The following is a 14442-nucleotide window of genomic DNA, read 5'->3' as shown; positions in this document are numbered from 1 at the left end:
CAGGAATGTTTGTACAACTCAATTGGGGGGGGGGGGAAGACAAACGGTTTGAACCGTGGGGGGAAGACTGACAGCTGAGCTAGTGTTTGGTTCGTTGGGATGTATGTCTGGGGTTTCAGTTGTGACTCTAGAAGAACTGGGGCTCTCCCAGCATTGCCAACCTCCAGGCAAGTCTAGTAACAAATAAATATACACTGCAAAAACTTTTTAGCAAACTAATGTGTTCTATTTATGGTCATCATTTAGTAAAGTGCATAGTGTATCATTATTTCATCCTAGTCAGGTATAAATGTTCATTACATTCAATAAGCAATAACATTCAATACATACATATTCCTAACTACCAAACAATTCTGCATCAGTGTTTTAAAAGTCAAGTCAAGTGTCAAAAACACTGATGCAAAATTGTTTGGTAGTTAGGAATCTGTATGTATTGAATTGTATTGACCATAAATAGAACACATCAGTTTGCTAAAAGGTTTTTGCAGTGTATATTTATTTGTTACTAGACTCTCCTAACACTGCAGCTCGGGTTGCTTCAACCTCCAGGCAAGGTCTGGAGTTTTCCTGGAGTTACAATGGAACTCCAGACCACAAAGATCAGTCCCCCTGGAGGAAACGGCTGCCCTATAGTACACTGCAGAGACTAGGAGTAATGGAATTCCAAGTGATATCACATCCCCGCTGAGTTCCGTCCCCTCACCAAACTCCACTTTCCCCAGGCACCACCCCAGAATCTCCAGAAATTTCCGAAGCTGGAGTTGGCAACTCTCTTCCCCCCACAGCTGACAAATGGTCTCCTGTGGCCATTGTACAATTTTCCATCATTTGCACTTTGTCCTTCCCATTTAAGATACGATGACCCACAGCTTTTTGAATGGAAATAAAAGTTCCATCAAAAGCTATTGGGACTAACTTCCAAGTTACAACTTTTAATAGGATGAGGGAGGTGGTTAATTTCCTGGAAAGAAAGGCACATTGAAAGGGGACTGTATGGTGCGAAAGGCAACCTTACACAGACTTCTGGCCTCAGTCACCTGAGAGCCAGTTTGGTGTAGTGGTTAAGTGCGCAGACTCTAATCTGGGAGAACCAGGTTTGATTCCCCACTCCTCCACTTGCACCTGCTGATATGACCTTGGGCAAGCCATAGTTCTGATAAGAGCTGTTCTTGAAAAAGAGCAGTTTCTGTCAAGAGCTCCACCTACCCTCACAGGGTGTCTGTTGTGGGGAGGGGAAGGGAAAGGAGTTTGTAAGCCGCTCTGAGACACCTTTGGGTAGTGAAGGGCGGGGTATAAATCCAATCTCTTCTTATTCTATTCACCTGTCCTGTCTGTGCTTCTTCAGTGTGACATCTGATTCCGAAATCTAGTTTTCTTATGGTACTGCGTGCATGCTGTTCATGTACGTGCAGTCTTGGTACTGGGTAATCTCAGGCACCAGGAGCAGAAGGGGAAAACTAAGGGGAAAGAAGATGATGTTCAGAAGTTCAGGAGGATGACCTTTTGTGTGCCAGTGGAGAAGATGGGGGTCTGGGGGTGCAAGAAGGGTCTTGTATAGTATGTTGGGTAGTATGTGTGGACTCTGGAGAACCTGCATTTTTAAGATTGTTTTCAAAAATGCGTGTTTCTAGACCTCATCATTCCTGAGAGAGAAGTGTGTGAAAACATGATGCCTTGCCCTGTCTCTTCACTTGCTCTCAGCCATAAATATATTACGCAACCCAATCAAATCTTACCTTTTATTTATTTACATTATTTATTGTCTGCCACAGGGAGTCAAGGCATATTACACTTAATGAGTCAGAACAATCACAAAAAGGGGGCATTCAGTAACTAATGCATTAGGATTTTAGCAGTCTGGAAGCACCAGAAAGAACTGAAGCATAGCATAAGTATTCACATGACTCAATAAGCGGTACAGAAATTACATAAATAGAATCCTACTTACCATAAGCAAAACACAGCAGTTATAGTCCTTAATAATTTATCCAAGCAAGTTTGTAAAACCATTTTGTGCAGTGCAACCTTATTACCTACACACAAAAGTCCTCTTGAATCAGTTTGCATAGTTTGCGGGACACCAGGAGAGCAGGAGTTTTCCTGACCTCCACAGGCAGGCACAAGTTAAGCTAGGCAGTTTGGGGGGGAAATGCACATTTTCGTTATTTAAAACATTTTTAGCTGCCTTTCTACCTTACAATACAAATAGAACCACAATTATAAACAATATAAATAAAATTAAAAAGTTTTATTTACAATATAATGAAACTACAATTATAAGCCCATAAAAGGCCACAATTTAAAATCTCAATTAGGACTGCCAGTGAATAAAATCTAAACCCATCAAATGCCGTTAACTGTCTTCAACTCGATTTGCTCAAGGTGCAAATTGTACATTGTCCCTTCCCCTTGCCAAAAGTGGCATGGGGTGAGTTTCTGCCAGGGAGGTGTGTATCTGAACTTTCACTGGATTATCCCTGCGCCTATGCTGATGTTGGTAGCTGAATGTGGAAGGAATACTAACCCACCATGGTGTGAGTGCATGATAGTCCGTTTGTTGGAGTTCCTGTGCACTTCTTCAAAAAGTGTGATATTCCCACACTTGTAACCAGAGACCATTGGCTTAGATGCTTCCTATGTACACAATCATGGGTACATACCAATGTGAGCATGTGTACACATACACTCAAGCAAGTGGCGGTGCTGGGTCTCTCTCTCTCCCCCCACCCCCATCGAATATAACCTTTTAGGATGAATATAGGAAAGGTTAGGAGGCCAATCTAATGGCCCTTTCTGCATGGGGAGACAAAACCACATCTTGCACCAAGGGTGTTGTGTGCCTGCACCTTTGTAGTCAGAGATCAGCAATGAATGCTGCATGATGATTGCCTTGCCTGCGTGCGGACCTCTCTGCCTGACCTCTGCAGAGGACTGAAGGGGATTTGTATCCCAGTGGAAAGGTGGGGCGGGGGCAGTGGAGGAGCACTTCTGGACTTAAAGGACTTCCAGGGAGAAGGTCCTTCCACAAGGAGAGCATCTGCCATGGTCCCTTGCTCTGGGGATGGGTATTTGAACAGACTGTCTTCCTGCCTTTCTGAAGAGTATAAGTCCTTTGGTGGTTAAAGAAGTTAAAAATAGTTGTGTTAGTAAAACTTACTGTGTTATCTATATGGCTGGGACTCTTGGCTGCCGCTTCTGAGGGTGCCCCCCTTCTCCTGCTTTGATAAACTTTAGCATTTCCTTTTCTCTGTTTGTCTTTGTCATTCTGGGTGATTATCTTTTCCTCTTCCTCTCTGCTGCAGCATCACTTGGGCAGGAGCTATGAGGGTGCAGGCAGGAACCCTGGCAGGGTCAGCTGAAAGGCATCAGAGTCCCGAGCTCAGCTGTCTTTTTTTTGGGGGGGGGAGGGGTCCTATGTTTTTGCTCTTCCCCCCCCCCCCCCCCATATTGGGGACTGCAAGGAGCTTATGAAATGAATGTACATCTGTGCCGTCAAGTCACAGCCGAAGTATGGAGACCCCAGCAAGGGGCTTTCAAGGCAAGTGAGAAGCAGGGGTGGTTAACCAGTTCCTTCTCCTGCAGGGTCATCATTGGTGGTCTCCCATCCAAGCACCTGACCCTCCTTAGCTTCTGAGATCTAATTAGATCAGGCTATACCATTATTTATTATTTATTTATTTAGTTCAATTTATATCCTGCTCTCCCTGCCAAAGCAGGCTCAGGGTGGCTTACATACAGAGTTAAAACACATTAAAATAATAAATTATAAACATCATAGTTAATCCTGAACAGTTAACATAATCATAAAGTGCTAGTAGCCAGTATTGAAGGCGGTATAATATTGCCATGGTGGAATGGTCACAGAGGAGTATGGTCAGAGTTGGCATACAGCTTCCAGTCCATTTATACTGGCTGGCGCAGGCTGCCGATGGTAGTCCAGGGGGGACCGGGCCTTGCCACAGTTCAGTTGTTAGATGCGGCTCCTAATTAAAAGCCTGGTGGAAGAGCTGTCTTGCAGGCCCTGCGGAACCATATGGATGCAAAATGAAAGACTCATATTTTTAAAGTGTATGATTTCAACGAAAATATGCAACTCAACAAATCATGAATACAGCTTTAATAGAAGTGATGAGGCACAAGCCCACCCCAGGGTGGTGCTGGTACACACCAGGCCAAGGGCCAAGATCTCTTTGGCTTGTGCCTATGGCCAAGTACAGACTTGGGCTTGCATGACTTCATGGGCAATCTGAGCTATCACATGGATTGGAGAGACTGCTCAGTGCCTCTTGCGATCCTAGATCCCAGCATTCTCTGTGGGGATCCTGGGACAACATGCAGAGCAAGAGCAGAAGGTCATGGTCACGATAAAGCAACAGATTTCTTTTCTCTCCTACGGAGATAAAATGATTTGTCCAAACGATGCTCCCTGTGTCCTACAGCCTCTCCAGTCCCCATCCTTCCTATTTTTATTTGGGTCTTCTGTTTTAAAAACTGTTGTTTTGTCCTAGGGTATGGGATGGCCCAGGCTAGTGTAAGCAGGGTTGGCCCTGGTTCATACTCGAATGGGAGACCACCAAGGAAGTCTGGGGTTACCATGCAGAGGCAGACAGTGGTGAACCGCCTCTATTCATTGCATGCTGTGACTTGATGGCACTTTCCACCATATTATACTGATACTCTAAGTCTCCCTCCCCCTGCAAAAGATGCCCCCTTTTGTGGTAAGATTTCAGCTATTGATCATGCCCAGTAACTAGGTATTTGCTGCTAAGTCTGTTCTTATTACTTCTTGTATTGTGTTTGCAACTCTCTGTCAAGCTCAGCTGAATTCCTTGAATTCCTTGAAGTCAGACCTGCTTGCCTAAATGTGGGCTGTGTGCCCCAAGACCTGCCCTCCAAAGTTTCTTTTGTAAGGCCCAAGCATGGCTGTCTTGAGAGCAGACAAAAGAAGAGGGACAGGGTGGTCTTTGGAGACCGAGGCTGAGGTGTGGGCTTCTGGTGAGAGCCAGCATGGTGTAGTGGTGAAGAGTGGCAGACTCTAATTTGGAGAACCGGGCTTGATTCCCTGCTCCTCCACATGAAGTCAGCTGGGTGACCTTGGGCCAGTCACTGTCAGAACCCTCTCAGCCCCACCTGCCTCACAAGGTGCCTGTTGTGGGGAGACGAAGGGAATATGATTCTAAGCTGCTTTGAGACTCCTTAAGGTAGAGAAGAGTGGGGTATGAAACCTACTCTTCTATCTTGAAGTGGGTAGATGGAAATGGTGTGTCTCTTGCATGTCTTTTCTGTGGAGATCTTAAAGGGACCCCCTGTATAAGAACATAAGAAGAGCCCTGCTGGATCAGACCAGTGGTCCATCTAGTTCAGCACCCTGTCTTATAGAGTGGCCAAGCAGTTCCTCTGTAAGACCCAGCAACAGGGCATAGAGGCTGAGGTCTCCCTCCTGCCCCATGTTGCCTCCTGGCACTGATATTTGAAGGCTTACTGTCTTTGAATGGGGAGATTCCTTTTAATCACCATGGCTAGTAGCTACTGATAAACCTGTCCTCCATAAGTGAGGGTGGTTGGTTTCCTACTCCAGGGGCAATGGTATGAAATGAGATTGGGACAGTTGCCATGACTCACTGACAGATTTGCTTCTTTCAGTCTTTCCTGGTGTGCTTTTTGTAGTTTTTGTCTTGTGTTGTATATTGAAGGCACCTGAGCCTAGCAACTTATGTGTGAGTTGATTGCATTTTGGCTTAAGCTGTGCAACCAGGATTGGTGACCTTTGCCAGAGAGAATCTTAGCTGGCAGCTTGAGATTTTAGGGAAGAGACTCTGAAGGGAGCCAGGACGCCTCCTCATGTATTTTCTGAGCAATCAAGGGGCCACCCTGAGATAAACAAATGTGCTTTTTGGGTGGGATGGTTGAACTGAAGCTGCTTTCTCTGTCTTGCAGCCCCGGGAAAAGGGCCGGATGCGATTCCACCGACTACAGAATGTGCAGATTGCCCTCGACTTCCTGAAGCAGCGACAGGTAAGACCCCTGCACCTCCCTATTAGTGTTTCCTGGGCATCTTTTCTTCGCTACGTCTCTTCCGTCCTCTGCCACCTCTCACAAAGTGTCTTCACTGGTTGTGGCTGATATAGCAGCCTGGAATCCCGTGACACTGTGGGTTCAGAAATTCCTGAGGATTTGGGGGCGGAGCCTGGCAAGGGTGGGGTTTGGGAGGGGAGGGACCTTGGCAGGGACGAATGCCATAGAATCCACCTTCCAAAGCAGCCACTTTCTCCAGGGGAACTGATCTCTGTAACCTATAATTCTGGGAAGTCTCCGGTCCCTACCTGGAAGTTGTCAATACTAACAAGGGGTTACCTTGGAAAATTTCACAGGATGTGAGCAGGAAGGTTTGGAAATCTGCACCTGCCCATCCACTCTGTGGGCAAAAACCTGCTTTGATCTTTCTGGAAAGATCAGGAACTGGGCAAATGGGAGAAACTGTGGATGTAGAATGCATGGATGCTCTGAAAGACCCAGCTCCAGTTTGAGAGCTACGGTGGAGCAAAAAATCTTGTGCTTCTGAAAGCCATTAAAACAAACAAACAAATATGGCCTGTTTTTTTCCCTCTGTGTCAGAGAAATTTGGCCCTGAGGGTGGTTCGGCATTTGGTGATGAAACTCCTGCTCACTGACTTGGACAGAGCCGTCTTTTCCTATCTGTTCTGTCTCAACACGTCCATAAAAGAATGAAAGTGATGAGCAGAGGGATGAGATTTATGGGGCTTGGATAGAGGCACGTGCCCTGCCCTGGAGAGTGTGAACAGCTTGATAGCCCAACCCTTTTAAAAAAGCAGTGGGGTTTTGCCAAAGGCACTTGGGAGTTTTTTTCTCTACACAGACATTTCCTCATCTTGATCCCTGCTCCCTTCCCCCAGGACAAAGAAGATAGCTCACAAATGCTTGTTGAGGCACATGACATGCAGAAATATCACAAACACTGTAATTGTGTGTGTGTGGGAGCATCTCTCAAGCTCTTTTCAGATTTTAATGTTGGACGATCTGGGCTATGACAAATTCCTAAACTTCAGAGTAGCAGCTTTAAGTGTGCAGAATGGATGCATGACATGTTTTATATGTTCTCCACCTAAGAAATGCTTTTGTATCGGGTTTTAAAATTTCACTGATATCTTGGTTTATTTTTAGGGCACTTGGTTTTGAAAATGTGTCTCTTTTTTGAATTGATTGATAAAATAAATACATTTCATAGCCCACCTTTGGAATAAATGCATTCTTCGAAGTGGCTCCCAGTTAATCTTTAACACACAAATTAAAAGTAGCATAAAACAACAAGACACACAATAGCTCAGAACTCCCTCCCCTACCAAAATTAGCATTTTTGTCTGATTATGTTACCCCAGATGTTTAAACAAAATAATGTAATATAACAATACTAGGAAAAAGGCCCGTTGTGGAAATAAATACAACGGCCTCTAGAAAGAGGCTCTGGGCGGGTGCCCCGGCCTTGGACACTCAGTGTCAATTTGCTGTGGCGACCTCAGCAGGGTATAATGACACTGAGTCCACCATTTTCTCCAGAGGAACTGATCTCTGCTACCTAAAGAACAGTTGTAATTTTGAGCGATCTCCAGCCCTCACCTGGAGATTGGCAACGATGGTTCCCCAGAAGGGAATAGTTGGTTTGGAGGTGGAGTCTATGGCTTTGTACCTGTCCAAGGTCCCATGCCTCCTGAAACCTTTCCCTCTCCAGGCTCCATCCCTCACATCTCCAAGAATTTCCCACCTGGAGTTGGCAACCCTATCTACCTCCCAGCCAATCATCAACCTACCTTTATTTCCCCCTCACTCTTCAGCTTTCCACCCCCCACACACCTGCAGCCTCTCCCGTGCTCTGAAGCCCTGACTGCTACGTCACATTGGCTGTCATACGGGGGCCACCTCAGCAGCATATAAGGATACAGAGCCCACCATTTTCTCCAGGGGAACTGATCTCTGCCATCTGGAAAGCAGTTGTAATTCTGAGTGATCTCCAGCCCTCACCTGGAGATTGGACACATTTTACCTCAGAACAGCAAACTGTTTAGAATGTTAGAGGCAAAAGCCAATCAAGTCGCATATGCAAACGACCTCTGTGTTCCAAGGTAGAGGCCAATGAGGCTGCATATGCAAATAACCTCTGTGTTCTGACTGACTATGGGGGGGAGAGGATTAGCAAAATGTTTAGAATATTGGAGGCAGGACTCAGGCAAAGCAGCCAGTGGATAGGGAGACCCTCTGAATAACAGATCAGAGAGCGAACTGATTTTGGAGCGTGTGGAATGTTCTAGAGAAGTGCCACCACCATTCAGCTTTTATTTATAAGGGAGATTGGAGCTGGCTTCTTCATTGAGTTTTCTTTTCTGTGACGACCCCTTAACTGGGGATAAAAGTGTTCTTTATGTTTTGTTCAACTGGGTATACGGCTGCCACCAGGAAATTTAAGGCTTTCCAAACCTTTTTCTATAATATTTCTATCACTGGGTAGGTAGGTCGAGGGTTTAGGCCTTCATGAGGGTCTGTGTGTTTCATGAGAAATTATTCCTTTCAGAGCTGGCAGACTTAAATAAAAGAAGATTTATTGAAGTAATTCGTAAATAACAGGATAGGACTCTGTATCTAGGAATGGGTAAATACTGAACAAGTGCTTTGGGTATTTCACACACTTTTCTCTCCACTGTCAGGGATCTTGGCATGTAACTTTGTAACACTAACTCAAGGTCATGTAAGTTCACTGTTTCTCCAGTCTGTCACTCAGACATTCATATTTTTCTCTTTAACTTTACTTTCTTGTTTCCTTATACTTTCAACTTTTCTTCATACACAAAACTTAGCTCTTGTATCACACAGCATACTGTCTCTCTCTCAGACTTCAGAACTAACTTATCCCACACAGGGATGTGTCTCCCTCCTCTCATACACAGAACTTAACTAACTCCCTAACTGTCTTTATCAACTGTCTAAACTGTAACTCTTGACTGACACACATTTTCTAAAACCCCTCCCCCTTTCTGCCAATCACCAATCACACCACTTGCCTGTTTCAACCACCCTAGACTATCTCTCACCACCATGCATCCAAACTTTTAAAGACACACACACACACAAATAAAACAAGGAATCGTTACAATTGCTATGTAGGATGGTGGTTTAATCCACCTTCTTACAAATCGTTGCCCGTATAAGAGAGTAGAAAATTATCTACTACTTAATGACTACTGAAATAATTCTTCATTATTGTAATATATGGTTTAACAGGAAAATAATCTTTTAGTGGTTGATGAAATAGTTTTTGGATGAGGATTGCTAGCTATATAATTTTACACATTAGTAAAACTAGGTGCCCTCCCAAATGAAAACCGCCTTTGACTGTTGTGTGCTTTATGGGACTGCTGAGAAATCCCTGTTCCATGAAACAGTGCTATGTACCTCAGATGTTGTTAGAATGTGCATCAAAAGACTCATTAAGATCTTCCATCAGTGGGCAGGTCCATATAGAAGAAGGCCGGGATTGCTTATGTCCTTGCAGCTGGTTGAGAAGGGTTGTGGCAGGGAGAAGTCAGCTGCCCCAAGCAGTTGACAGGAAGTCACCAGGGAAATTGTCCAGTCCATGGTGTTCTCCTCCTTGTGCTTCCAGCCAATAAGAGCCTGAGGGACACGTGATAGAATTTGTGGGAGATTAGGAGCATCCATTGTATGCCACCTTTCTAGGATAGCAAAGAGGTAAATCTTCTGGGTCTCCAAAACTGTAAATGACAATGGGGATCTTCTCCCAGAGGGCATTGCAAGAGACAGCTCCCAGATCCAAAGTACAGTACATCCCCCTTCCCCCTCCCATTCAAAAGGTGAGGCCCACTTGGAGCAGAGAGGTCAGCTGAGAGCCAGTTTGGTGCAGTGGTTAAGTGTGCGGACTCTAATCTGGGAGAACTGGGTTTGATTCCCCACTCCTCCACTTGCACCTGCTGATGTGACCTTGGGTCAGTTACAAGCTCTGGCACAGCTGTTCCTGAAAGAGCAGTTTGTGTCAGAGTTCTCTCAGCCCCACCCACCTCACAGGGAGTCTGTTGTGGGGAGGGGGAGGGGAAGGGAAAGGAGTTTGTAAACCGCTCTGAGACTCCAAGTGAAGGGCAGGGTATAAATCCAATCTCTTCTCTTCTTCTTCTTCTGAGAGGCACACAGGAAGGCAGATGCAGGAGAGAGAGTCTAGTTGTATCCTTGAGAAACCTTCAGACCACTAAGGCTTTAGGATCTGACAAGAAGAATGCATTTCCAACAGATAGGAACTGCATCCTTGCCAGTACCACTAGCACCTGTGCTTGAAGTGCCTACAATTCCTTCCTGCAAACAGTGATTGTGATTGCACAAAATGCCAGAGACACACAGCTCCTGGAGCAATTCATGTACCACCTGGGTGCTGCAATATCAAAGTGCATGTGTCCATATGACCATGCTCATGGCCAAGAAGTTGTGATAAGCGTTTCTTAAGAACTTATGCTTCAGTTAACTGAGTGCCTGTGCTGATCCCAAGGTTTGTGGTTGCACATGAAATTCTGGTTCATGCTTGTGCCAGAAGGTCCATACTCCCCTTTCTCCATGAACATGTGACAGGACCACCTGTTCAGGGCATTTGGGCGACCTTAGCGCTTCAATTTGGAAAGTGCCCTTTACCTGTAGGACTTCTCTGTTCCCTGCCCAAAAGTGTGGGTAATGTGTTCTTTCCTGTGCCAGACCCTAAGGCAGTTGCGGTCTGAGGTTTGCAGGGTGTGGGTCGATCAAGTTTGGACTTGTATTTTATATGATCTGTAATCTTTTTTTTAAAAAACCCTAACATTCGAGGTGCTGATGGGATAAGTGATATCTAAATTAAATGGTGTGCTTTGAAATATTTGGGAAGAAGCCTTTAGAGAAATATCTATTTTTTAAAAAAGCCACAATGCATATTTGGGGCAGGGTGTGTGTTAAATGTTAATATGGGAGGGGCACATACAGTGACGAGGGGAGCAGAGCTAGTGCCTGCTATGGAGTATTTCTGAATTTAAGGGAGGAGACATTTTCTCAGTGGTCTACATACATAATATCTTGGGTTCAACCCCTGGCATCTCCAAGGGTCTCAGAAAAGACCTTGGAGAGCTGGTGGTGTTATTAAGAGTAGACTAAACTAGGCTAAATTTGGAACGAGGCAGTCACATGTATTCTCAAATGTTCATTGTCCATATCTAGGTAGTGGCAGGAAATCTGCTGGAATTACAACTGGTTTCCAAGTTACAGAGATCAGTTCCTCTGGAGAAAATGACTGTTTTGGAAGGTGTGGACTCTATGGCATTGTACCCCACTGAGGTCCCTCCCCCTCAACTCCTACTCTCCCCAAACTCCACCCCAAATTCTCCAGGTATTTCCCAACCCAGAGCTGGCAACCCTAACCCATGCACACCTGTGGGTTTACTGCTTGCTTGGGAAACTTTACAGATTGAAAATATACTCAGACAATGCCATCTTTCACTACTGTGGCTGGGAGGAGATTCAAAACAGCAGCAGTGAAAAAGACAAATTGGGGGTGGTGAGAGGACATAATGGGTTTACAAAATGTTTTTTTTTTTGAATGATCCTTTTATTGGGTTTTCAATATGCCACATATACATCACATACACTCTAATTAGCATTTATGAATACAAATAAATCAATATACCATCATTTTCACTAACCTCTTAGGGATAAAAGCTAAAGACACAGATTTAACATTTTATGTACGCCTTTCTAACTTTACTAATATCTATTAACTTGCTTCTTGTACTCTTTAGTTCCTCCTTTCTCTATAGACATTAGACTCTCCATTTGAAATTCTTACAATTTCCACTTGATAATTACCTTCTTTCAAGTTTTAAGCTATTAGGCATTCATAACAAACATTAACTATAGGTTTTATTCCCTATTCACCCAAAAAACCTTAACACACATAATTAACCTACTAATTTCACCTCTATACAATAAATAAAGTAATCTATGGTAGGGTAGACCAAGATCCATTCCTTCTCCCAATATAATCCAATATAACCCACACATCAAACAAGCTATCTCTCCTTATATATAATTGAATAGTGGGTGCCAAAGTTCTAATTCTAAAATGCACTCCCTTAGTGTATGGCTGATGGCACTGCTCCTCAGCATATATTGCCACCAATCAGAAGGCAAAGCCCGGGTCCTGCCCACACCACAACTGCTGTGACAACCTGGTCTTTTGCATATGGAAGCTGATTGGACTTCAGTCCATTCCACACCTCAAACTCCCCCCCCCCGCAAGGCAGTTGGGATTTTCAGTTGCATAACATACCTCATAGGGGAGAGGAGAATGGGTAACAATGGTTACCACTCTCCAGGTGAGGGCTACAGATAACTCAAACATACAAATGCTCTTCAGGTAGCAGAGATCAGTCCCTCTGGAGAAAACAGTGGACTGTTTAGTGGACCCTGCTTAGGTCGCCACAGGAAACTGACACTGTTTGACTAAAGCCAGAGCACTCTCCCAGAGCCTCTTTCTAGATCCCGTTGTATTTATTTCCACAACGGGCATTATTTCTAGTCTTTCTATAAACTACAGCCTATTCATTATTTTTCCTTCCCACATTTAATACATTATTTTTCCCTGTGAATTTATTATAAAATTACCTTACACCCCTGAATTATAAAGGCTAATCATTAGGCATATAAACCAAATAATCAATTTTACAGTACAATAGAATTATAACTTCATTTCCAACACAAATCCATGAAACATATTACACTAAATGTCTAAAACCCCATTTAAATCTGACTCATAATTTTCTTCCCCCCTATACTCTAACTACTACAAAATAATGTATGGAGAAAAGAGGGGGGGGGGGGGGGGAAAAAACAAAAAAAAAAAAAAAAAGCTTTATTTGAACCTGAAGGAAATGAAATACATTGTAAAGAACATGTGCTAAATAAAATGAATGTCAATCCCAAAATGACAACACATGATAATAAGAAACAGAATAATTTACATGAAAGCTAAGAATGGGGGGGGGGGGTGACCTTCCCCATTCCACTTATATTACCAAAACATTGCTCCCATCCTACATGCATAAATAAGTGATTAACCATAAAGAGAAATTCATTGCTTTTAAAATACATCAAGGCCATCCATTTATTTTTCCAACAAAAATCATATATATATATATATATATATATATTTACTCCCCTCAGACTTCATACAGCTTATTTTTTTCCTATAAATCTGAAGTTTGCTTTCCCTGTTCCAATGAGTCCACATGACTTTTCTCTTTGCATGCTTGTAGTTTTGTTTCTGGATTGTTTCTTCTGTATTTCCATCTAACTGGGTCCCAAGTTGTGTTTCCACTCTCGTCTTTCCACGAACGTCATCTAAATCTCTTTGTTTTCTTTTTATTTCGCTTCCGTAAACCCCCATTTCTGTTTTGTTTAGCTATATGTGATCTTATATCAGCGTTTTATCTTCTATATTTCCACCTGATTATGCTCTTAATTGTCTTTTCAAACCTACTTTTCCATACATCTTGTCTTGATCTCTTTTTCCTTTTCTTCTTATTTTCATTTCTCCCTTCCTTATCAGGCATATTTTCTCTCTCTTTTTTTGTTTGTTCTGTCTCTGTATATGACAAACCCCTCCTCTTTGTTTTTGCTTCAATCAATGGGACAGGCTGGGTATTAACAAAGGTCCCTTTATAACCGCCAGCCTGTTGTTCCCCCATATCACAACCGTCCTGCATTAATTCCTCTTCATTTCTCTCTTTTTCTTTGTCCTGTAGTGCCACTTGTAAATTTCCAATCACATTCGCACATGCTTGTCTGATGCCTTTTTGAATTTCCTCCCTCAATACCTTCATAAATTGATCCAAAGTAAGTTCTCCTACCAAAGTATCATTGTCAAAGTCCTCCTTCTCTGACTCAGCTGACAATGCCATTTTAGGAATAAAGTTACTTCGAATAAAGTTACTTCTACTTAGTGACATCCACTTTCAATATTTGTCCAACAATTCAAGCAGAAATTTAAGTCCTACAAAGTTCTCAAACCCCAAGAAAAAAACAACAACCATCCATTATATTCCTTTGCCTCTTTCTCTCTCTGGCCGCTCATACACCTCCATCTTGGGCACAAAAATCAAAGGGTAGCTTGCCGAACGATGTCCAGACCATTAAAGATTAGAAAGACGTGTACTTACAAAGTCCTTGCTATATCCCATATTGAAATTCAGTTTCAAAAATGGTAAAAAAGGATGGTTGCAGCTTGTGTAGAGCGATCTCTACTCCATAAAATGCTCCGGCTTCGGGACAGGAAGCGGTCACCCCCCCGCCTTGCCAAGAGCGGGAGGGGCCGCAACAGAGTCCCCTGCATAGTCCTCTCTCCAGGAGGTC

The 14442-nt window shown here is 43.6% G+C and overlaps 1 protein-coding gene across 1 annotated transcript in view; it reads left to right on the top strand.

The window, feature by feature from the left end:
• MACF1 (microtubule-actin crosslinking factor 1) overlaps nt 1–14442 on the top strand; it is a 373337-nt gene that overhangs the window by 124062 nt on the left and 234833 nt on the right. The window contains 1 exon segment of the mRNA XM_015417776.1: nt 5938–6015. Coding sequence (XP_015273262.1) covers nt 5938–6015 — 78 coding nt within the window.

This window comes from Gekko japonicus, unplaced genomic scaffold (genome assembly GCF_001447785.1).
Source record: "Gekko japonicus isolate JY-2015 unplaced genomic scaffold, Gekko_japonicus_V1.1 scaffold203, whole genome shotgun sequence".
NCBI classification, from domain to species: domain Eukaryota; kingdom Metazoa; phylum Chordata; class Lepidosauria; order Squamata; family Gekkonidae; genus Gekko; species Gekko japonicus.
Note: the sequence above shows the minus strand (reverse complement) of the source record. Positions and strands in the feature narration are given on the sequence as shown.